This window comes from Eptesicus fuscus, chromosome 12, assembly GCF_027574615.1.
Source record: "Eptesicus fuscus isolate TK198812 chromosome 12, DD_ASM_mEF_20220401, whole genome shotgun sequence".
NCBI classification, from domain to species: domain Eukaryota; kingdom Metazoa; phylum Chordata; class Mammalia; order Chiroptera; family Vespertilionidae; genus Eptesicus; species Eptesicus fuscus.
Window position 1 is genome coordinate 80,874,119 of NC_072484.1, and position 22,777 is coordinate 80,896,895.

General features: G+C 46.8%; 1 protein-coding gene across 3 annotated transcripts in view; it reads left to right on the forward strand.

Annotated features, from left to right (window-relative positions):
* Positions 1-22,777, forward strand: part of SLC14A2 (solute carrier family 14 member 2) — a 44,558-nt gene that overhangs the window by 16,009 nt on the left and 5,772 nt on the right. For 2 of the 3 annotated variants that reach the window (XM_008158083.3, XM_054723917.1), the window contains 8 exons: positions 954-1,003; positions 1,515-1,689; positions 16,330-16,452; positions 18,647-18,729; positions 19,612-19,771; positions 20,845-21,034; positions 21,347-21,475; positions 22,387-22,579. In XM_008158083.3, coding sequence (XP_008156305.2) covers positions 954-1,003; positions 1,515-1,689; positions 16,330-16,452; positions 18,647-18,729; positions 19,612-19,771; positions 20,845-21,034; positions 21,347-21,475; positions 22,387-22,579 — 1,103 coding nt within the window. Of the gene's footprint in view, positions 1-953; positions 1,004-1,514; positions 1,690-2,952; positions 2,974-6,567; positions 6,581-16,329; positions 16,453-18,646; positions 18,730-19,611; positions 19,772-20,844; positions 21,035-21,346; positions 21,476-22,386; positions 22,580-22,777 lie in introns of all 3 variants that reach the window. The other variant, XM_054723916.1, reaches the window with a different exon arrangement.

A 22,777-nucleotide genomic window follows, 5' to 3' on the forward strand; every position in this document is an offset into this window, starting at 1 on the left:
TTCTATCAGCCTTTCTGCCCTGGTTTGCTTGCATTCTCTGGAAACAGCAGGATTTTAATAAGCAAAACTAGAGACATAGCAGAATAGCATCCAGGAGAGTTTTTCTTTTGTTTTCTCCCACTTCAGTGTGGAAATGCTAAATGACTTCCATGTCCCTTGTATTCCCCTCAGCATAGCACAAGGATGGGCATGGAGACAGTGACCTCAATAAATATTTGTTAAGTCAAAAGCACCAGGTATTTTGAAGGTCAGATTGGAACTGCCTTTGGCCTTCAAAAAAGTAGCAGGTTCCTGTGGCTAGAACCTTCTGGGGAGGCTTCAGAGGGAGGCTGAGGTTCATCTCCACACTTTCAGGGTGGGATCTGGACAGGCAGAGAGGGGAGAAGGTGTTCTGGACAGAGAAACAGAGAGCAAAGTGGTAGGGGAAGAAGGAGCTTGTCCAGAGACACCAGGGATATGGCAGATCTCCCCTAACTATCCTGGGGGCCCACATCCTGTGGTTAAACCCAGATGCCTGGCTCCTAGAGATGAGCTCAGAGACCCAATAAGGTCCAACTCTGACGGGACTTGGTGAGGGTCCAATGGCATCATGGTTGCTCAGGATCTTGGACAAGAGGGGCCTTATCTGGAGCTCATGTAGTCTGACCACTCACCCCACAGACAAGTAATCATTCAGGCCTGTGCTCTACCATCTCAAAGTCAGTGTGGACAAGCAAAAGATGCTTAGTGACCCCTGACTCTATGCAAGGCCACCATGGAAATGGGAGGGGATAAAAGGATATATAAGCCTTACCTTCTGCCCTCAGAGAATGCACAGTCTGGTGGGAGATGGGCCACATGTCAAGATGTGGTGTAGACACTGAGGCTGCTGGAGACAGGCTGAGATCCCTGCTCTTGGAGAGGGTTAGGGGTGGGCCCTGGGAGCTGACTATATGATCCTTGTTCCTCTGCAGCCTTGTTCTGTGCATACATGGGAGCAGCCCTCTCCAACATAATGGCAGTGGTAAGTTCGGACTCTCCAGAACACTGCGCCCTTCCCTAGCCAGTGCTTCAAGATGTTTGGAGTCTTTAGAAAGAATCCTGAGTGAGTTATAGTAGCCAATACTCTGCACAATGCCTTTGTCAAGGTTTATCTAGGGTTTGTCCTGAGAAGCGCTGGCACCTGGGTACAGTTGCCTCTGAAGTGTGCATGATGTGTGTGTGTGTGTGTGTGTGTGTGTGTGTGTGTGTGTGTGATGCAACCAACAGTGGAGAACAAGGATGCACAGATAGTACTTGTGTTTGGCTGAATGTTGGAGGCCATCATTTCTAGGCCAGTTTTCAGCTCCATCATTAAAAGATTCTGGTTGTGTCCAAAGGTGACAACACCTCAAATTCATAGATGAACTCCTCTGTCCTTAAGACTCCAGAAACCAATGCTGTCACTAGGGGAGGTGTCCCAATCTCAACCCCTACCACATCCTTCTCCCCCAGGATCTAGGAACATTTTCAGACACCAGTGCTTTTGCTTCCAGGTTGGTGTACCACCAGGCACCTGGGCCTTCTGCCTCTCCACCCTCATCTTCATGCTCCTGACAACCAACAACCCCGCCATCTACAAGCTGCCCCTCAGCAAGGTCACCTACCCAGAGGCCAACCGCATCTATTATCTGACCTTGAAAAGCACTGAAGAAGAGAAGTCCCCCAGCGGTGACTAGCCAAGTTCCAGGCAGAAATGCTCTTTGCCTGAACCTTGTTCTGCTCCCTGTGGTCTAGATTCTGGGTCAATCAGCTACAGCACCTGCTTTCTTTGCCTCTCCTTGCACCTGTGTAGAACCAAACACACCAACAACTCTCTTTCCTGATGCTGGTTTTCTCTCTCTGACCAAATTGCCACAGCTATCCATCATGTGACATTAGAGGAAGTTGGTAACAAGCTTACTGGAGTTAGAAGCAAGGCATGTGTTTTCAAAGTCATCGACTTAAACCAAGAACATTATTTGTTTGTATTTAGTATTTGGGGAAGGTGATTAAGAGATAATCTTGTTGGCATGTTTAACTAAATAATAGATGCTGTAAAATTGATCTTAATGAGTTGTTCCTAGGCAGACACAGAATGAATGAAAATTCAGGGGACACATGCAAAGAATTGAAGGCACCATAGTACACAGAGCTAGTGGCTGATGGGCACATACAGCTTTACATAAAACCTTGCACTGGTAACATTTTAAAATTGAAATAGGGACAATGAGGGCACTGGAAGTGTCTAAATATGGATTCTCAAACGTTTAGTGGTCAGAGTAAAGGGCAAGGTGATATTCCATAGGAAGGAACTAATCAATTAGAATCCTCCATGTGACTTTTTTATGAAGGATAAGCATTTCTCAGTGTAACTCAAACCAGCAACTTTAGGCAGAAATTTTAGTTGAGGAAAATACCTGAGTTCATTTGTGAATAGCTGGGAAAGTTTATTCCATTTTTTTATTTGCTTATGGGTATTGGAGGCTCTTTAACATCTGATATTTCAATGGTTAGCCTTGACTTTAGATAAACAAACTATTATTTATGAATTTTATAATTTGACTTCCCAATTAATACAGTAACTAGCTTGCATTTAGTCTTTAGTTGTATATAGATAAGGAGTTGACAAACTTTTTCTGGAAAGGGTCAAATAGTAAATATTTTTGGCTCTGGAGGCCATAGTCTCTTTTGCAAATATTCAACTCTATCATTGTAGTGAAAAGTAGCCTGGGATGGCATATAAATGAATGGATGTGGTTGAGTTCAAATAAGACTTTATCAAACAGACAGCAAGCTAGATGTGGCCTCCAAACAGTAGTATGTCAGTGCCTGCTACACATAGCCAACATAACAATGGTCAGGCATGGATGGGCAATCAGCAGGCCAAAAGGACACCACCAGGTTCTATACCACAGACATGTACCTGCTGGGTGATAGTGTGAAAATTCTTAGGAAGTGGAGGGAATAAAAGTGGTGGGAGATGGGCCACAGAAAGTGAGATTAGTATGACCAGACTCAGGAAGATGCACCCTGAGGCCCTCAGAGAATGACAGACCCAGTGATGTGTACCAACGGGTTTAACCGTCCCTCCTTCCACACAGATGTCTGGGAACCACTCCTAAGGCTCACCGTCCTCCACTTCCTCACCCTGAAGGAAGGCTTCCTTTGCCTCTCCTTGCACCTGTGTAGAACCAAACACACCAACAACTCTCTTTCCTGATGCTGGTTTTCTCTCTCTGACCAAATTGCCATAGCTATCCATCATGTGACACCCTGTTCCCCCCTCTGCCAACGGGCTCACCACCGTGCAAGGAAGAAAAAAACCATTGACCCTTCAGAAGCCCAGGAGCTTCCAGCAGCAAGAGCAAGGAGGCTTATAGAAGCTCAGGGTTGGAAGGGAGTGTGAAGGCCATGTAGTCCCTCATCTTGTGATTCAGAGGCTTCTATAGGAAGCTCGGGGGCTTCCGTTCCCAGCCAGGCTTCCAGCCAGGGCACAATTACCCAAAATGGAAGGGAGACCCCAAGGTATTCTAACAAGAGATAACAGAAGCAGAGATACCCCACTAATTGCCCTAGGAAATCGCCTCTTCTCTCCATTAAGCCCTTGAGAAGCTCCGCCTAAGAACTGAACCATCTTTTATTGGATTTCTAGGAGAGGAAAACTAGTTGGATATGAAAATTCTTTCAGCTCACTTGAGTAACTTTATCTCCTCCCCTCTCTTCTCTTCCCTCCCCACTTCATAGTTTGTCCTTTATGAGGTACCACTTTGATCACAGGGATCTAGGTTTTGTGGGATTTTTTCCTCCCAAGTTTCCACTTTAACAATCCCCAACCCTCCCCCACCCCCGCTCCCAAGAATGAAGAGTTTAACTATATTGCAAGATGCCAAACTCATTTGAAGACAAATGGATAAAAGCTAAGTTAGTCAGAAAAATGGAAAAAAATATGCCCAGCAAGTCTGGAAAAACCACAGGGCCCCAGAAAGTCTATAATACACTGTAACCAAAATGGCAAGATATTTATGTAGAAATAGAAAAATTATCTGTTAGTTTGAGCAGAAGTAAAAATCCCCAGGTCTCTGAGAAGTCTGCCCCATGCAGGTCACACTGTCTACAGGCCATGGACAGATGCCCAGATGTCCTCTGAAGTAGCCCAAATAGTCTCATGGGACAGGAGAGCTCCCTGGAGTGACCTTGCCCCACCTTCACCAGCACTTCCCCATCTCACTGACGCCTTGAATGAGTAGAGGCAGGAGCCCTAAACTTATAGATTCTCACCACCAGCATGAGGTTGCAAGGGGGCAGGCCACTGATATTGTCTACTATCACCCCAAATACCAGCAGGAGCTTTTGGAAAACTGAACATAAGTATTTGTGGCTGAACATTAATAAGCAGTCATTAGAGAGAGAAGGAATATAAGTGTGGGACTGGGGAGAAGGGGACTTTAAAGGAAACACTGTCTTAAAATCTCTTTTTCTATCACGCACACCCCTTTCCCCTGTCCTCTCCCCAAATCTTTATCATCTCCTCTCCCTCTGGCCTCACCATCTCCCCCTCCCATTTTCATCTTCTCTGCTACATGGTAGAGTTCTATTGTCATCATGGAACAGCATTGTCCTGCTGTAATTTTAAATCATTTGATCTCGAATCATCTTTCCAATCATTTTTATGATAATTAACATAGTCAAGTTTTCTACTTCTTCTTGGTCAAACTTGAGAGTTTATTTGCTGGGAAATAATCTATTTTCTTTAGTTTTAAATTTTTGACACCATAGAGTTACTCATAATGTTTTCACAATAATTCAATCTCTTGTGTATCTGTGGCTTTATCTCCTTTGTAATTTCTAATCTTATGTGATTTTGCTCTCTCTTTTCCTTAATCAGGTTTGTGAGAGATTCACTCATTTTATTGGCTTTGACCAGGAAGCAGTTTGGAATTAATTTGTTATTTCTACTTGTTGTGGTTTGTTCTTTATTTTATTGATTTTTTCCCCTGTTTTCTGGTGTTTTGTTTAAATGTTCTTTTTTTTCAAGTGTTTTAAAATTGATGTAAAGTTTCTTCATTTTAGATCTTTTTCCTTTAATGACAAAGGTATTTAAGGTTATTAATTTTCCCCTGAATATACCTTTAGCTGTGTACTGTAGGTTTTGAAATAAAATATTCTACTTTTATCAGTTTTTAAATAGTTTATAATTTTAGTTTTGATTTCCCTTTGATCCAAGGATTATTTAAGAATGTGTTTCTTAATTTCCAGCACTTAGGATCTTTTTGATACTTTTAAACTTTCTATACCTAGTTTTATTATATTAAATACAGAGAATATGGCCTGTAAAATCTCTATTTTAAAATTTTATGAATTTTTCTTTGTAGCCAATTACTTGATTGATTTGGACATTTAAAATGCAAATTTTTATTTGAAAGAAAGAGATATTAAATTGATTTATTAATTGCATCATTCGATTATTCTATGTGCTTATTTATTTTTTGTCCATGGGATCTTAATTATGAAATGGGTTTATTAAAATTTAACTATAATTGTATAGCTTACTAAACTCTTTTGTATTTGTAAAACCTTTGCCTCATATATGTAGCAGCTATGTTGTTTGATGCCTTTGACTATCATTTATTCTTCATAGATTTTTATCTTTTACTATTACAACTGCTCATTTTTATGCTCATTAGTGCTTTTAACCTCATATCAGCTTATTAATGTTGCCACACCTACTTTCTGATATTTTCTTATACCTTTGTTTTAACCATTATCATTTTCTTTTAACTATATATCTTAAAAAATAACATAGAGCAATGTTTTGTATTTAACCTAATCTAAGTGTTTCTGTAATTTAGTAGGATAATTCAACCCCTTCATACTTATTGTAACAATCAATATGCTTCTTTTATTTATTCCACTTTATTTTTACTATTTACTTTTTGTTACTGCTTCTGTTTTCCTAACTTTTCTCCTTTTGCACATTCTATTATGTTACTATCTTTTTCTTTCTTTCCTTTGTTCATTTGGAAGCTCTGCTATATTTCTTCCATTCCACTAGTGGTCACTGCTTCTTTCCCAATGCTCATAAGCAAAACTATATTTCTCTGTTGTTACATAAAAGCAAGACACCAAATAGTTTACCCACACAAGCTACCCCATTTTGCCAATGCTCCTTGCTCACCCTGTGGAATGAAAACCTTTATACTACTTTCACTCCTCCCCAAGGTCCCCATCCCTAACACACTTACTTCTCCAATATTTTCCACCTCTAGATTTTGCTGAGATCATTTTTTATTTTTCCCCTTGCAATATTTATCTTTTTTAAAAAAGGAATTGTATCATTGTCCCTTTGAAGTTTACTATTTATATTGGGCATGTTACCTTTTATCTCTGTTTTCTCTACCCATCACCTTCCCCTGTTTTGTAATCTTGGTTCTTATTTATTAATTACCTGTTTAGGAGTCCTTCTTTTTTATTTTCTTCAAATAATACATGACAGAATACAGGTGTCACTTTCTCTGACTGTTTGCATGTCCACAGTTTCTTTCTCCTGCTAAGTGAATGGCGTTTCAGCTGGGGGTGGGGTGTCTGGGCTATAGCCTTTCCCCTCAGTTGTCTGGAGGTGTTGTGTCTTCATTTTCTGGCTGCCAAGTGTTACAAATATGAAATCTAATGTCAATATCATCCTTTCATTTTATAAACAACCTGTTCTTTCTTTCTAGAAGGTTGTAAGATTTTCTCTTTATCTTTGGAGTTCAGGGTTTTTCTGAAGTTAAGCCTAAGTATTTTCCCATCAATACTGCCTTTCAAGCTGCAAACTCAAGAAAGCTTCAGCTAACATTTCTCTGGTTAGTGCTTTTCCTCCCTCTCTTCCTTTTTCTATTTCTGGAATGCCTATTATCCATTTGTCAGTTCTCCTTGGTCTCTGCTCCAAGTTGATCATCTCCTTCACAATGTTTACCATTTGTGTTTTTGCTCTGCTTTGAGATATTTCTTCCACCTGATCTTCTAGACCACTGACTCAGATCCCAACAGTAGCCTGTCTTTTCTTCAATTCAACAGATAAGTTGACTACTTTAGTTCAAAATTCATGTTTTTCATTTCACAGTATCTTTGGGATGGGAGTCACAGTTGAATCTCCACGTGTGTTTCTATTATGCTTTTGTTGTTGTCTATCTCCTCTTGCTCTGTAAATCAGATACAGCTTCTGGTAACTCGTGGCCCCAAATGTTTGTCGTTCCCCTTATTCTCTGACTAATGGGCCCCTGTATCGGTAACTCAAGAACACTTGCCAACTTGCATGAGACCAGGCCCTAGAAACTCTGACTTGTGGCCTGACCTCATTCACTCATTCACCCAAGTGACAGTGTATGAGGAACTATTAATATGTTACTCAGGCCCCCACTTGACAACAAACCAGGAAAGACTCAGACCAGTTCCTGCCTTCAAGGAATTCATTTTATGAGGATTTGCCTGGCCAGGTGAGTAGTCTCACCTGAGGTGAAGATGTAGATCACACCAAAGATTGCCTGAGCCACATAAGTTAACAGCACCAGTTTCATTATTTTGAGTGAATTTATCTGTTGGGTTGGTATTCTGCTCAGAAAAAGTATCAAGGAGAATTTTAAGGGTCCCAGAAATTTTCTGTACCTATCCTCCACCTGTCTTCTATCTTGCCATTACCTGTACCCAAACATTCCCAGCCATCCTTTATAATTGAACCTGTTAAAATATAAACAGTTCTGGGAAGGTAACACAGTAAGCATGATCAGTCATTTGCATCTTAGGTTAAAGGAATGATTTCTGAGAATAGGTTGAATGAAAAAGGAGGGGAGAGTACAAAGGAAAAAATGGGTAGCACATTTTAAGAAAGTCTTTGGCAAGGAAGGGTCTGCTGAGTGACTAAGGTCTGAAGACCCCTTGGCTCATCAGGAATGCTAGTGAAGGTGCTGTATTTGGTTTAGAGAAAAGAAGAAATGACTGGGTCTACAGTATGAGGTAACACATGTGGAAGAATAAGTCAACTTACTCAAAGTTACTTTGGAACATAGAACAAGGAGGGAGTGATAAGCAGGCAGACTTTGAATCAGTGGAGAGGGGTGCTTTTTAACACTGGAAGTTGTCCTGTGAAACCCTGAGTTCCTCGCTCTGGCAGTGCAGGCCAGGAACCAGAGGCCTGTTGGGGATGCTTGCTTTGGTGAGGATAGACGAGATAACCACTGTAGACTTTCTCTACCAACTCCAAGTTTCAGTGATTCCATGGCCCTGGGTTCCTACAGAGGAATGAGGAGGAGATATTACTGAGGTGGCAAAAAGTTAAGAACATAGAGATGGAATGTACCCAAAATATACCATTGTTGCCTTTACAGCTTGTCCCAGGGCTTAACTGGCTAGCCATGGGGTCAGTTTACCAAAATGCTCACCATGGTTTTTTGTGTGGATGCAAGGTGAGGCACCAATGTCACTCAGCTATGCCTTGTCCTTCACCTTCTCCTCCTTATCACTCTCCTCTCTCAGGTGGTTCTTCTGGTCAACCCTCTAAGATCTGCCCATCAAGATATTCAATCTTCCTGGCCTGTATCTGTGGCTACATCAAACCCATGTGCTTTCATTTTTTGTGCTTCCTGTAAGAGTCTTTGCTTTCTTGGGTCATAAGGCTGCAAGGGCCTGAGGACAGCTATAACATAAAACCAGTTAGGGGTTGGTAGTTTCAGGGTGACTATGATTTCTACTCAATAAACCTCAGTCTCATTTGGCAATTTTAAAGGCCTTCATGTGTGTTTTTTTAAATATATTTTTAGTAATTTCTAAGGGGAAGGGAGAGGGAGAGCAAGATAGACACATCAATGCTAGGGTCGAGCCCGCAACCTAGGCATGTGCCCTGACCAGGAATCTAACCCTGACCTCCTGGTTCATAGGTCAACGCTCAACCACTGAGCCACACCAGCTGGGCAAGGCCTTCATTTTTTTATGTGAGATTATTTTTAACTTGCCTGCCTTTTCCTGCCTCTTGCCATTCTGAGAAGATAGACAAATCCATAGGGAATCCTTCTGTCCTTCCAATGTCCCAAAGAGGGAAGTGAGGAGATTACCAGAAAAGTCCTCTTAAAGTATGTGAATCAATAATTAGGAGCCCCCAGCCCCTCCTACAGCTGCACAGGCTGCTGGAAAAGATGAAGTAAAGGAAGCAGCTCTTTAGAGAACATTTAGCTCAGCTTGCATTTATTCCTCATAAACTCTGGCCTCTTCCTCTGAAAGAATTCGACTTCTCCAAGTTTAGCCTCTGGTGGTCAATGCAGCCTCCTCCCTCTGAGATGTGGAAATGTAGAGTTGAAGGGAGCCATGAGCATTGGAAACTTAGTTCTGAAGTGAATTCTGACTAACTGAGCCTCAAGGGAATAATCTGGAGGTACAGGCAGATATCTTGGGGAGTTGTTGGTTAATTTTTCTTAATTATGAATTATTTCATATCCCAGAAAGAGGAACAAAAGTTGCCAAAACAAAACCCGAAAGCCCACCTGTGTATCATTACATTTGTGACACCCAATAAAAGGCCAAGGAAAGTTCTGGGCCATTGTACACCAGTCTTCGATAGGACCTGTCGGAAACAAGATTCCATCTTGGTCTTCCGCTTTCTAGGAGGGCAGTTGCTTGCCCCACCCTGTGTCTAGTGTGTGTGACTGATACTCACTACACTTCCATTTGGCTCATGGAGTGGCATGTGAACTCCCTGCATGGTTCTTCAGGAATAGACATTTCCTGTCTTTTCAAACTGGTTACATGTTGTGCATGGGTAGCATCCCCCTGTTGCTTCTGGTGCAGATGCCTAGGGGGCTGGAGTGAGGGAACCACAGAATTTCAGGAGATGCCAGAGCAAGAGGGCAAGGGATGGGCATACAAGGCTGAACCAAGAGACCAGTAATCTGGGGAATAAGAAAAAGTGTCGTCAGCGGGCAGCCATGGGCCCTGAACTTGCAACACCCAGGGAGAGCCCTCTGTGCAGGAAACAGGTCTGCAGTCAGCTCCTACCTGTCCCTGGAATTTGGGGCTGGCCAGGTTCCTCTCCCCCACCCCACCCCCACCTTTGTTTGCTTTCCTTCTTTGAAGGCCCTCCGTGATCAGATCAAGACCCCTCTTTGGCAGTTCCAAAACACCTGGCACAGTGGTTAGGGGGGTTTGACGTCAGTGGGGAGTTTGTCTACTCAGGTGTAGCTAATTTCTGCAGTGTGAGGTTCTGTTTCTGAGCTTGGGTAGGCCACCTCACACCCTGTCACAGAGTCGGGGAATGGGGAGAGGAGAAGGATACACAAGCCAAAGGGAGGGGAGGGTAATGCTTGACCTGTCATACCACAAAGCCAAACAAAACATGTTTTGATTGGGCCCCCTCCCCAAACCCCAGCCTTCTAGATCCCACAGCCTCATGGGACTTGGGCGGGCTGGCTTCCCTAATATATAGAGCTCGGTGTCCTTTCTGGAGGTGGGGGTTAGGTCATTCCCTTCTTGCTCTGAGAGGGTCCCATGGTGACTCCCCAGGACACCAGTCAGAAGTCAGAAGGAGGAAAGGTCTGAAATTTTCCACAGAACCAGAAAGTTAGCATCCAGTGTTGGGCTGTACAGAAATTTCCATCAAGATGCTGATGGCACACTGTTCCCCAGCCTGTGGCCTGCCTGTATGGGGAATTCAGAGAGTTTATTGAGGTTAGAAAGCAAATTGGCCCCCTGAGGAGACAACTCTTAGATGATTGCTTTAAAGGCAAATACTGGAGCGAGAATTCTAATGAGAGGAGTAACTGATGGTAACGCCTGAAGGAGGACATGAAAGCTACTGCTAGAGCGTTCCCGGTTCTGCCCCTTTAAAGGAAACCTGCCTGATCAAACCAGGTCAGGGAACCATGGTAGCAGGAGCTGGGATTTCCTGGGGAGTTTAGGAAGTAATCCTTTGTTAGGAAGGCCAGAGAGAGCATTTGTCTTTTCTCTCCCTCGTCCTCCATGGTACCCTTCCTCAACTGGAAGGCATGTGCCAGGCATAGGGTTAGGAAATGCAAAGAGAATTTACAGAAAGTCAGCAAGAGGATGGGCTGGAGGGCTCCAGGAATTAAAGAAGTTTGGGTTTAGGGAGAAGTCCAACGCCTGGAGTTGAGGACCAGAGACGCCGCCCAATCAGAAAGAAGCTTCTTCCCAAACCTCAATGGTCTAGATTCCTCCAACCTGTACAGGACATCAAAAGGAGCCCAGGTAAGAGGTCCTGGGGGAGAGAAATGGACCAGGGAGACCCCCTCGGCAACAGGACCATCTGACTTTTCAGAGGCAGAGAGAGAAGAAAGGCTGGTCTTCTTCTGTTCCTTTCTTCTGTTGGGCTCTGGTGTCTGGGGGAGGCCAGTCTTGAGACAGGAATCTTTACTAAGAATGCTAAAGTGAATTTAGACTCCAGAAGCTTCAAACTGGAAGAGCTCTTTTAAAAATAATAATAATAATAATAATTCAAACCCCTCAGTTTATAGATGAGGAAACCACAGCTTGTCCGGGGAACTGTCCAGATCATAAAAGAGCCTGGACACAGGTCCAGCTGTCCTAACTCCCAACCCTGAGCTCTTCTTGCTCACCTGTTGGTGGAACTAAGTGAATCCATTAGCCCTTGAGTCCCCTTACCACCACACCTGCCCACTGGGTGAGCCTCATATTATTTGTCATCCTTTCCACAACTCTGTAACTCGTGGATGGTCCCTGGGGAAGCACCAAGTTGAGTTGAGCTGTGGGGTATTAATGGGGTGGATTTGAAAACCTCCCTCCTAGGAGCTGTTACCTGCTGCTTCCAGGGCAATGGCACCTGGTCCAGGCATCTAAGCTGCTCTCCTCAGGTCCTGACACCTTCCACAGGCATGCCTATAGAATGAGACCATCTCTATATCCACAAATATCTTAATGGCCCAGTTTAACAGCCTGTTTTCTTGGTGGCTCTCTCTTACATAGCCATCTTAGGTTACCGTAGACATACTCTGAGTAGCTACAGAGAGTCGATCTTTCTGGAAGACAGATAGCAGTGCCTTAAGAAATGACATTCCAGGAAATTGAAGCTCTCAAATCAGAGAATGGACAACCTGTCAGGTATGTGATCTCCTCCAAAACTGGCACCAAAGGATATGAGCCTCGGTGAACTTGCTAAGCGAAGACTATCCTGTGAGGCTTGGAAGTGCCCATAGCCAGGCCTCTGCCTGCTGTCAACCCCCAGCCTTGACATACCCCTCCTCTCAAACTTGTGCAGCATCCACATCTTTCTTAAGGTTAGAGGGGGAAATAAGTTTACTATCAAGTGACATTGCTGACTAGTTGGTTGATTGTCTGTGTTAAGAAGAATTCTGAGGCTGACTGAAACAGATAAAGAAAGTGCTTATGATCAAATAGCTGTGTTTGCCATAGATAATGGGAATCAGGGGTGGTAGAGAAGAGGATGTGAAGAGAGGGATGATGGAAATGTTGCCCCAAGGGAAGAAGCCAGGGTACAATGGCCCAGAACTTTCCCTGGGCTTTCATTGGGTGTTACAAATGTAATGATACACAGGTTGGTTTTTTGTGTTTTGTTTTTGGTGGTGTTTTTTATTTGTTTCTCCTTCTGGGATATGAAATAATTCATATTTTTAAAATTAAAAATGTTGCAAGTCCATTGATATCATTTGGGAAGGCTCCAGATGTCTGGAAAACACCTGCAGTGCAGGAGTAAAGCATCAACACCAGGTCAAAACCTGGCTCCACTGCTGACTGGCATGTGGCCTCAGGGGGCCACTTCTCTGTGGGCCTCTGTTTCCTTCTATCAGTGCCCAGACTCACAGGTCACTTGCTCAAGGATTGATAATTCCAAGTAGTTAATTGGATTGGAAAGGATTTATTAACCTTTTGTGTGCATGGTAACTATCAACATAAACCTTCACTGTGGTCCTAGCTTCAAAGGATGTAGTCTAGAGTCTTCTGCAAATGCAGTGGGAATCCAAAGAATGGAATGACCCACATGGCCAAGTAAGTCAAGAATGGCATCATGGAGGAAGTAGAGCATAAACCAGACCTTGAAGGGTCGATAGAAATTAGGCAAGAAGAGGAAGGAAATGTACAGGGCCCATGATAAGGCCAGAGGACTGAGGCAGGGTGTGTGGGGGGAAGGAAATGGAAGAGCTGGATGATGAAGTTAGTCATATTGTGGAGTATCTGGAACACCAGGCAGAGGTGCGTGAGTGTCATACTCTTGGCAATAGGGAGCTATGTAGATTATTGAGTAAGAGAATGACAATGACATGGTCCAGTAGTTGAAGCATAGAATGGATTGAAATGAGAGAGATCAAAGTCAGGGAAACTGACAGTTCTGAGGGTGGGCTGGGTTGGGAACAGGGGGAAGAGAGTTCACACTCATTCTGGAGGAAGATCAGGTATTACCCAATCACAGGTAGCCTGCTCTGACTGTTGCACTCTTTAACCTCATTTATGAAATCATCATAAGGTATCTTGAGGTCAAAGGTGGTACCAACTCATTTATGCTTATTAATGTCTTCTCCATGACATGAACCAAAAACAAAGCAAAAGCAAACAAAGGCTAGGCAAGTCCATTGACCATCTAGTGAGCTGTGTGGGGAGGAAGAGAAAGAGCTTAAAGCATTTACTCTGAGGATGAGGACTTGCTTATCTCAGGATTACAGTGACTCATACCCCACTTCCTTAAAAAATGGCCAATTAAAATGTTGGGACTTCCAAATAATTTACCTCCAAGTGTTCCTGTGGACCTGACCTCCACCTGTACTCTGTCCATGTCCCTCACAATCCCCTTCCCAGTGCAGATTTGGTAGGAAGGCGCAGGAAGACTTGTGGGGTTTTCTTGAATTCCCCAAAAGCAGGGTTGAACTGATAGACCAAAAAGAAATCCCTCAGAGGAAGAAAGGCCTAGGGAAATAAGCCTTGGACTGGAAGGTGAGACAATAGCTGTGTGGACTCCAACAAGTCACTCAGCTTCTCTAGGCTTCAGTTTCCCCATCTGTAAAATGGGAGGGCTGGAATGGAGCATCTCAAAACCTTTCCAGTTCTAGCAACCAAGGCCTCTGCTAACTTATAGAATGACCTTTGAAAATGTCAACTTCACAGAAAACACAACTTCACAGAAAAAAGATATCATCCCATTTACCACCCACAGGCATCCATCTCTCTCTCTCTCTCTCTCTCTCTCTCTCTCTCTCTCTCTCTCTCTCTCTCTCTCTCTCTCTCACACACACACACACACACACACACACACACACACTGGCCCTGTAACGCTGTTTCCACATAGGGAAACATGCCCAACTTGTGGCCAAAGTATAACCATGTAGAATTGGATGTAGAAAAAAATCAAATCATATATAATGTATCACTTCAAAAAGAGTCATGCCGGCATAGTAGTGAAATCGCCTTTTGATGTATGAGTGTGTTCGCAAACAGTAGGCTGGAGGAATAGCAGACCCAGGGAGCTGGGAAGGGATGACAAATGGGTCCTTATGGTAGGTTCCAGATGCTCCATATGTGGAACATTGTAGGTAATATAAGGACAGCATCGATCCACCTGAGAAAGACAGCTTGTGGACAGTAGATGGGCATGGGACCTGTTTGAGTAAAAGGTTGACCTTCGGTAGGATCAACTACTCATTTCTTCTTCCTCTGAAAGATGTCATAGATGCTTTGAGATTGTTTGGTCCTCTCAAAGACATTGCATTGAGCTTCCACATTGTATTTGACAGTTCCTTTTACCCCTCAGTCCCTTTTACCCCTGCTACTTGAACGGCTGGCACTTTCTGTACCGTAGAAGTCAGCAGGGGTGTGAGTCCTACTGGGCAGGACTCCAGAAAAAGTGCTGCCAAACAGATTATTGTGGCTCATCACTGTTCTTTCCTTCTCAGAGTCAATGGGCAGAAAGCACCGTTGGACTCTTGCCTATTCAAACATGGGTGGCAGAAATCCTCGAGGCCAGGAACCATGCCCCTGAAATGGTCCTGAACGGCCCCATGTGAAGCTACATGCCCTGGGACACCTAAAAGTCTTGTTAGAGTGGAGAGGGCAGTAATTCTAACACTAGGCAGCATGCCGAGGAGCCACTCAACTGCTAAGGTCATCAAGGACAGAGCTTCCCAAACCATGTGCCACGGCACCCTCATAGCTGGCTCCGGAGAGCAACCCCTGGCCTTCTAGTCAACCAAGTGGGACATGGTGTGGCCACAGTCCCTGGGCCCAGCTGTGTGGTCCCAAAAGGAGCAGTACTAGTAAGTTGCTATCACCTTGGCCTTAAGTTTTTTCACAGCCTCAGGAAACTTGTTACTTTATCTCCCACCTCCTTCGTGGCGTCTGTTCCCACCTTTCATTCTCAACTCTTGGCCGGTCCATCTTGTGGGGCCACTGCCCTCCCGGGTGGTCTGTAGCCCAGCAGTCCAGTATCACCCCCTGAGCCCCAGAACCAGCACCATGTCAGACCATACTTGGGGCCACCTCCCAACTCATCCCAAACAAGGACAAGAATTGTTTTTAAAGGAAAGAGAGATGCCGTTAGTTTTTGTCTTTTATGACTAGGACATTAGTTCTGGGAACTCATAGTAATATGGGCCCCACAGAGCCTGGGCATGAAAGCTGAGCCTGGCCTTCTGCAGTCTCTATGGAGCAGTGGATGTCAGGAGACCTGGGTGCAGTTCCTGGCAATGCCACGGTGAACCAGTGACCTGGGCAAGTTGATTTCTCGGGATCTAGGAGGTAGTATCTTGAAGCTCCATGCAGTTCTGAGTCTGTAATGCAGCAGGATCAAGATATTGTTCTGCCCAGGGTGTGTCTGGAGTAGCTGACACTTAGCATGTGAGGACCAAGGAGCAATGGCCTGGGGTCAGGACCAGGCATGTTTAAAGCACCCACATTATTCTGATTTGTAGCCAGCACTGAGGGGCGCCCCATATAGACTCCCCATCTCAGATGGCAGCCAGGGCACTGGCTGAAGGGTGGAAATAGGCAGTCAGCTAGGGCCCACCCCCAGGTCAGCCCAAGGTCCCGTTAAGTGAGTCATGGAGGATTCCTTGTTGGGAACTGAGAGACTGGCTCATGGTCTTGGGACACTGGTAGGGGGCTGGGGGCTGGTTCCTGTGGGGAAAGGAGTGGAAGTTTTCATGGGAGAAGTAGGGAAGCTAGATGTTTCACAGACATGATGCAACCACATGCAGCTTCCGAGCACACCCACACCGCTCTTGCTTTTCCTGCTGCTGCCTGTGATTTTCCCACGCTCTCTGCTTGGCTCTCACTGGGTGCTGGCCAGGGTGGGATGCTGACCTGTCTCGTTTTGCCCCTGGCTAGGCAGCAGCGGGGAGCAGCCAGTCATCACGAGCCCCAAGGCCGATGAGGGCTCTGAGGCCGTGCTCCCTAAGCCCAGGAGTGTGTTCCACATCGAGTGGTCATCCATTCGGAGGAGGAGCAAAGGTGTGCGCTTCCTCCCCTCATTCCAGGGCCTTGATTTACCCATCTGTAAAATGAGGACGATGTCAGGACCTACTCACAGAGGGGTGGGGAGAACCATGAGGGTCAGGCCTGTCCTATCACAGCCGACCTCTGACCACAGCCATGGGTCCCAGTGCCCACTCTCTCCCTGCGTGGGACACTAAACAGGCAGTGGGCTCTTTAGATCAAGGCCAGGAGGTCTCAAGCTTGGCTGCACATTGGAGTCACCTGCATCTCATCCTGGAAAACTCCAATTTAATTCTGCTGGGAGCCACCTGGGTGGGCTGAAGGACCTTTAAAAGCTCTCCATGAGATTCTGTTTGCTGCCACGTCCCCAACCACTGGTCCAGGAGGCAGGGATGAACCGGTCTCAGCACTTCAGGGGTGGAGATGCCAAGGCCCAGGGAACAGGTAGAGCAGCAGGGAGGGAGGGGCTCCCACAGGCCAAGACCAAGACGGGGGCCAGGTGGCAGCCAGAGCTGAGCCAGGGGTGGAGCCAGAAATGTGGCTTTAGAAGCTGAGGACACGTTGCGGCAAACAGGAAGGAGTTGGAGGGTGAGTAGAGGTTCTCCCCAACCTGCTGCAAGGTTGGAGCAGCCTCATGAAGAGCCAGGGCAGGAAAACAATCTAATTCTGCCCGCAAACCTCAGACAGGAGAGAGGATTTGCCCTGAGTACCCAGCCGGTGAGAGGCACTGCACGGGATAAAACTCATTCCCAGGTTACTGTCCTGTTTACAACCTCACACACTTCCCAGAAGCGCCTTTTTTGCTCCAGGTCCTCTGAGCCTCATCCCTTCACACCTAAAGTAGCCAACCCAGAGACACGGGGCCAACCCAGAGACACGGGCCTGAGGTGTTTAGGAAAAACACCACACAGCAAGTGGAGGGCATCAAGATACCCCAAGGGCCCTCTAGCCCAGGAGTTTGTGTTTGTCAGGGGCCCTGGGCATGTGTGGAAGAGAGCATGGCTTGCCTCAAAAAGTTAATAATCTCCCTCCAAACATCCTCCTATGATGTGTTTCAGGGCTGGGGTGGGAGAGGGCCCAGCAGAGAGCAGTGCAAAGGAGCCTGGGAGGTGGAGCGTGGTCCCAATTGCTGAAGAGCCAGCAGGCAGTGGGGAGCTTCAGACAGAAGCTGTGGGTCCATCAGGATATCACACACACTGGCCTCAAAGTCTAGGAATCCTCTTTGCTTCCCACTCTTCCCTTCTAAGCTTCCAAACATTAACTTGTTTCTCCTGCATCGTGCAACTTCAGTGGTATCTGCAGACCCTACTCCTTCAAGAGGGGGCACGCAGTGCCTTCGATGCATTCTTTCTAGTGGTTAGCACTCTGAAGGCTCATGAATGCATCTTGACTGGGACCTGCCTATTCAGTGTGAAAATGCCAGGCGTTCAGAGCCCAGCCTGCCATTCTCACACTTGACCACGAGAGGGAACCAGAGCACCAATCCTGAAACTTCCAAGGGCCATAACTTCTTTTATATGCATAAAACCTTACCGACATTGGTCATCTTTAAAAGTAAATCATCTAATAATAATGAAAAATATGTTTAGAGCCACTTGACGAGAGTTTTCCAGAATTACAAGGACATGCCAAAGTCAATTCAAGTAATGACATGGATATCACTTGTCTTATTTCAACCAGCAGCTGCTGCTAAAATACCTAAAATTCCAAGACATACAACCAAAAAAGAGACCCATACAGCCCAAGGTCATCCAGTGGGGAAGAGTCACAGGCAAAGGCACACAGGCCTTGCGTGGCTCAGGCGGCTTAATGCTGTATGAGCAATAGCATCCGCGTTCCTTTCTTTGCACACCTACATGTTTTCCATGTGGTAGAGGAGAAAGAACCCTGGATTCGGGGGTCATGGGCAAGTCATCTAAAAAATATAAGGGGTGAGCTAAATCAGAGCTTATTAACTAAAGGCCAGTTGAATCGCTCGACTCCTAATTCCTGTGAAATGTTTACATGAGGACGTTCATTTTCCCCCAAATGGGTTCATAGCCAATAAAATAAAAAGAATGGGGCTTCCAGCTGTAAGATATGCCACGGTTCTGGGCTTCCTCTGGTGGAATGGGGAAGACGTATTCCAATGCGAGGCCTCCACAGAATTTACTGCTCAGTGTCAGGGTAGAGGTGTCCTAACTGATGATGTTTTTCCTTCCGACTGCAGTGTTTGGGAAAGGTGAACACCAGGAGAGACAAACCAAAGACCCTTTCCCCTATCAGTACCGGAAGCCCACGCTCGAGTTGCTGGTAAGTAATGAGTGGCGGGAACGAGGGGCAGCGCCCCAGAGTCACAGGGCCTGTGCAGATTAGGGAGCCGAGGTCTGGGAAAGGCATCTCTCGTTTGGGCAAACTTTTCTTAAATTCGTATTTCCAGAAACATAATTACCTGGGATTAAAGTGTCCATTTTTCACAGTTTACTTTATAAAGTTTCATATTCCTTTTATTTGAATTCTTTTTTAAATTTATCTTTATTGTTGAACGTATTTTAGGATGTCCCCTTTTTTTCCCATTGCCCCCCCCCCACCTCCACCCCGTACCCACTCCCCTCCCCCAGGCCTTCACCACACTATTGTCTGTCCATGGATTAGGCATGCAAGTTCTTTGGTTAATCTCTCCCCACCCACACCCACCCCCATCTTCCTCTAAACCCAGCATTTAAGCATTTCAGAAACAAGCTAGAGCCCATTTTCAAAAACAGAATCTCTGCATGTTTAACTTTATGAGCGGTTGCATTTTCATGCTAGGTGGGGGAGAGATTTCTTCTGGAAAGCATGTGGCATAGTAGAAGTAACTATTTTTTAAAGAATATAAAGATCTGTGGTTAAATCCCAATTCTACTGTTTGACCTTGATATCTGCAAATAAGACCTCTCCGTGCCTGAGCCCTCATCCACAGAATGAGAATAAAGATATTGTCTTGTTGGATTCCAAGGTTGTTGCCCATATTAACTGAGGTGACATAATGAACAAAAGATATTCTAGGCTACAGAAACACGGAGATGATTAAACAGCAGTCTCACTGAATGCCAAATGAAACTCTCAGCCTGGGCCCCAGCGAGCACAATGCCACTTCTTGGTGGGAGAAGCGCAGATGTGGGAGCCCTTTGCCTGTCTCTCGTCCCCGGGCAGGACCTGGACACCATGGAGGAGAGCGCCGAGATAAAGGTGGACACGAGCATCTCCAGGACTTCCCGGATGCAGAGTTACCTGGCTGCCAGCGGGAAAAGGATCAGTAGCGCCCTCAGTTACGTCACCGGAGAGATGAAGGAGTGCGGAGAAGGGCTCAAAGGTAAAGCTTCTGTGATGTGACCCCTGACCCTGCCTTTCAGAGGTCCCCTCCAGTCATCCCCCAGGAAACACTTTGCTGTGGTTCTCTGTAGACTAAACTATGTTTGTCTTTCAAAGGCAGGCGTTTCGCTGTTAGAACAGACACAGTCTCTTGGGATGTGAATGCAGTGCCTGCAGGTGTGCGGGCTTTCGTTGCTGAACACACAGCGTTGCCTCTCACATAGCCCGTCTCTGCGTGCAGCCAGGCATGTTAGGCCTGGGAGTCCAGGGCATCCCTGCCCGTGGATGGCTCACGGGAGAGCTGCGTCTACTGTTCCAAGAGGTTCTCGTTAGCAGTCTCCCCAGGGCTCAGGCCATGGGTTTGACGACCTCTGTGCAGCAGGAGTTTTCTTTCCAGATCCATCTTCTTGAAAGGAAGGGTCAGTGTGAGGCCAGAAGCCACTCCTTGCAGGGACTGTTGCCACCTTCCCGTTCCCTCGCTGGTTGGCTCCCAGCTCATGCCATTCCCATGGGGCACAGAAAGCTCAGGTACCCACTACTTGAAAAACAACCTAAAGACCACCACTGTTGCCTGGCCGGCATGACTCACTGGTTGAGCATCGACCTAGGAACCAGGAGGTCACGGTTCAATTCCCGGTCAGGGCACATGCCTGGGTTGTGGGCTTGATCCCCAGTGTGGGGCATATGGGAGGCAGCCCATCAATGATTCTTCTCATTATTGATATTTCTATCTCTCTCTCCCTCTCCCTTCCTCTCTGAAATCAATAAAAATATATTTTTTATTTTTTTTTTTGTTTTTTGAGCAATATTTTCTTTTTTTTAATTTTTTTATTGGTTAAGGTGTTACATATGTGTCCTTATATTTCTTAAAAGACCACCGTTGTTCACAGTGGGTCTGAAGCATTCTCTGGGCAGTCAAATGCCCTCTCGGTTTCTTGGTTTCCTCTCTTCTATGGCAGGTGACAGCGGGGGGCTGGCTCCCTGCAAACCCACCTCACACCCTCTGCTCGCTGTGGGCCTGGCCCAGGCCATCCTCCCGAGCATTGACCGACTCCCTGCCTGCTTCCATTCCAGACAAATCCCCCGTCTTCCAGTTCCTGGACTGGGTGCTCCGGGGCACGTCCCAGGTGATGTTCGTGAACAACCCCCTCAGCGGCATGCTCATCATCCTGGGCCTGTTCGTGCAGAACCCCTGGTGGGCCGTCTCTGGCTGCCTGGGCACCGTGATGTCCACCCTGACCGCCCTCATCCTCAGCCAGGACAAGTACGTTCCCGGAGCCCCAGGGTCAGCGTGAGGCCAGAGGCCAATCCTGCGGGGACCGTTGCCACCTTCCCGTCCCCTCACTGTGGAAACCCCTCAAGATAAGCACACTGGTAACCAGGAACCACCACCCCCTGATGACTTCGTAACTGCTGCACGCCGTCTAGGGGAGTGGGAGGAGGGGCATCTGTTCGAAGGTGTGTGCCGTCCATCCCAGTTGAGGAAAATCTGAGTGAGAAGGGAGTTGGAGAAGGCAGCACCCCTACACTGGGCCTTGGGGAGCTGCCACATCATCAGCCCTCCCTTCTCCCCCAGGTCAGCCATCGCAGCAGGACTGCAGGGCTACAACGGGGTGCTGGTGGGGCTGCTGATGGCCGTGTTCTCGGACAGAGGCGACTATTATTGGTGGCTCCTGCTCCCGGTCATCATCATGTCCATGGCTTGGTGAGTTGGCTTCCGAGGCTGTGGGTGCCTACCAGGGGCTGCCAATCTCTATGCCAACGCCACGACGGTGTCTACGCTCGCTTTGAAGGTGGCATCGCCTTAGCTCGCACATCAGAAACGTCCACTGGGAATAATTACTAACGCTATACGGTGCCAGCGCTGTGCCAGGTGGCCTCCAGACAGCATCTCCTACCCACCATCCCTTCCTCCTCTTCTTTTAAGATCTAAAGGGTTTCTGGTCCTGCCCTACCAGAGCCCGGGGAAATTAAATGAAGGCAGCATAGGTTAAGAGCCACACCACAGGGTCCCATCAGTTTCTGCAAATCTTCTCATTCCTCCTGCTGCCACCCACCCCCTCCCCAGCTTCCCCCTGTCCTTGAGACCCCTGACCAAACTGGGACCACCTCCCAGTGTAGGATGAAAGCCAGTGGCCTATATCGTATGCTGAGCTCTGGGCCTGGCCCAGGGCCGTCCCTGAGAGCACCAGGCCCAGCTCCTCCTCCACCTCTCAAAACCACAGGTACTCTGCCCATGAGGCACATGCTCTCAGCTGCTCAACAAGCATTTGTTGAAGGGATGCCATTCCCTATTCCCTACCCCATCACTCCCCCAACCTGCCCTCTCTCCTCCTGCCTGGACACAGAGCTGTGTGACTTTTCACAGAAGTTCTGGGACTCCCTGCCTCCAGACTTCCCCCAGAAAGCCCCCCCCCTTCTCAAACTGAGTCTGGGCATCACCCTGCCGCTGTGCCAGGGACAGGGAGGAAGAGGCCAGGAAATTGCAGCTCAGGGCCAGTCGGGCGCAGAGCAGGTATTTTTCCCCAGGAAGGCCCGGGGAGCACCCACTCCTGCTCGGTCCAGTGTCAGGGCCGGCAGCTTCTTGAACAGCATCTCCTGTGCTTCTGCCGCCAGCCCCATCCTCTCCAGTGCCCTGGGCTCCATCTTCAGCAAGTGGGACCTCCCGGTGTTCACACTGCCCTTCAACATCATGGTGACCCTGTACCTGGCGGCCACGGGCCCCTACAACCTCTTCTTCCCCACGACCCTGCTGCAGCCTGCCTCCTCGGTGCCCAACATCACCTGGTCGGAGGTCCAAGTGCCTTTGGTAGGTACCGTGGAAGGTGGAAGACAGCAAACTCAGTGTTAAAGTGGCATTTACTTATTTTGCACATCAGAAAGGTCCACGTGTCATAACTGCTATTCTACAGCACGAGGCACTCTACATACAGTTTGTCATGAGCCACCATCCTGTGCTTTTCTCTTTCTAACTAAGAGCCAGAAGGCCTCTACTGGTTCCACAGAG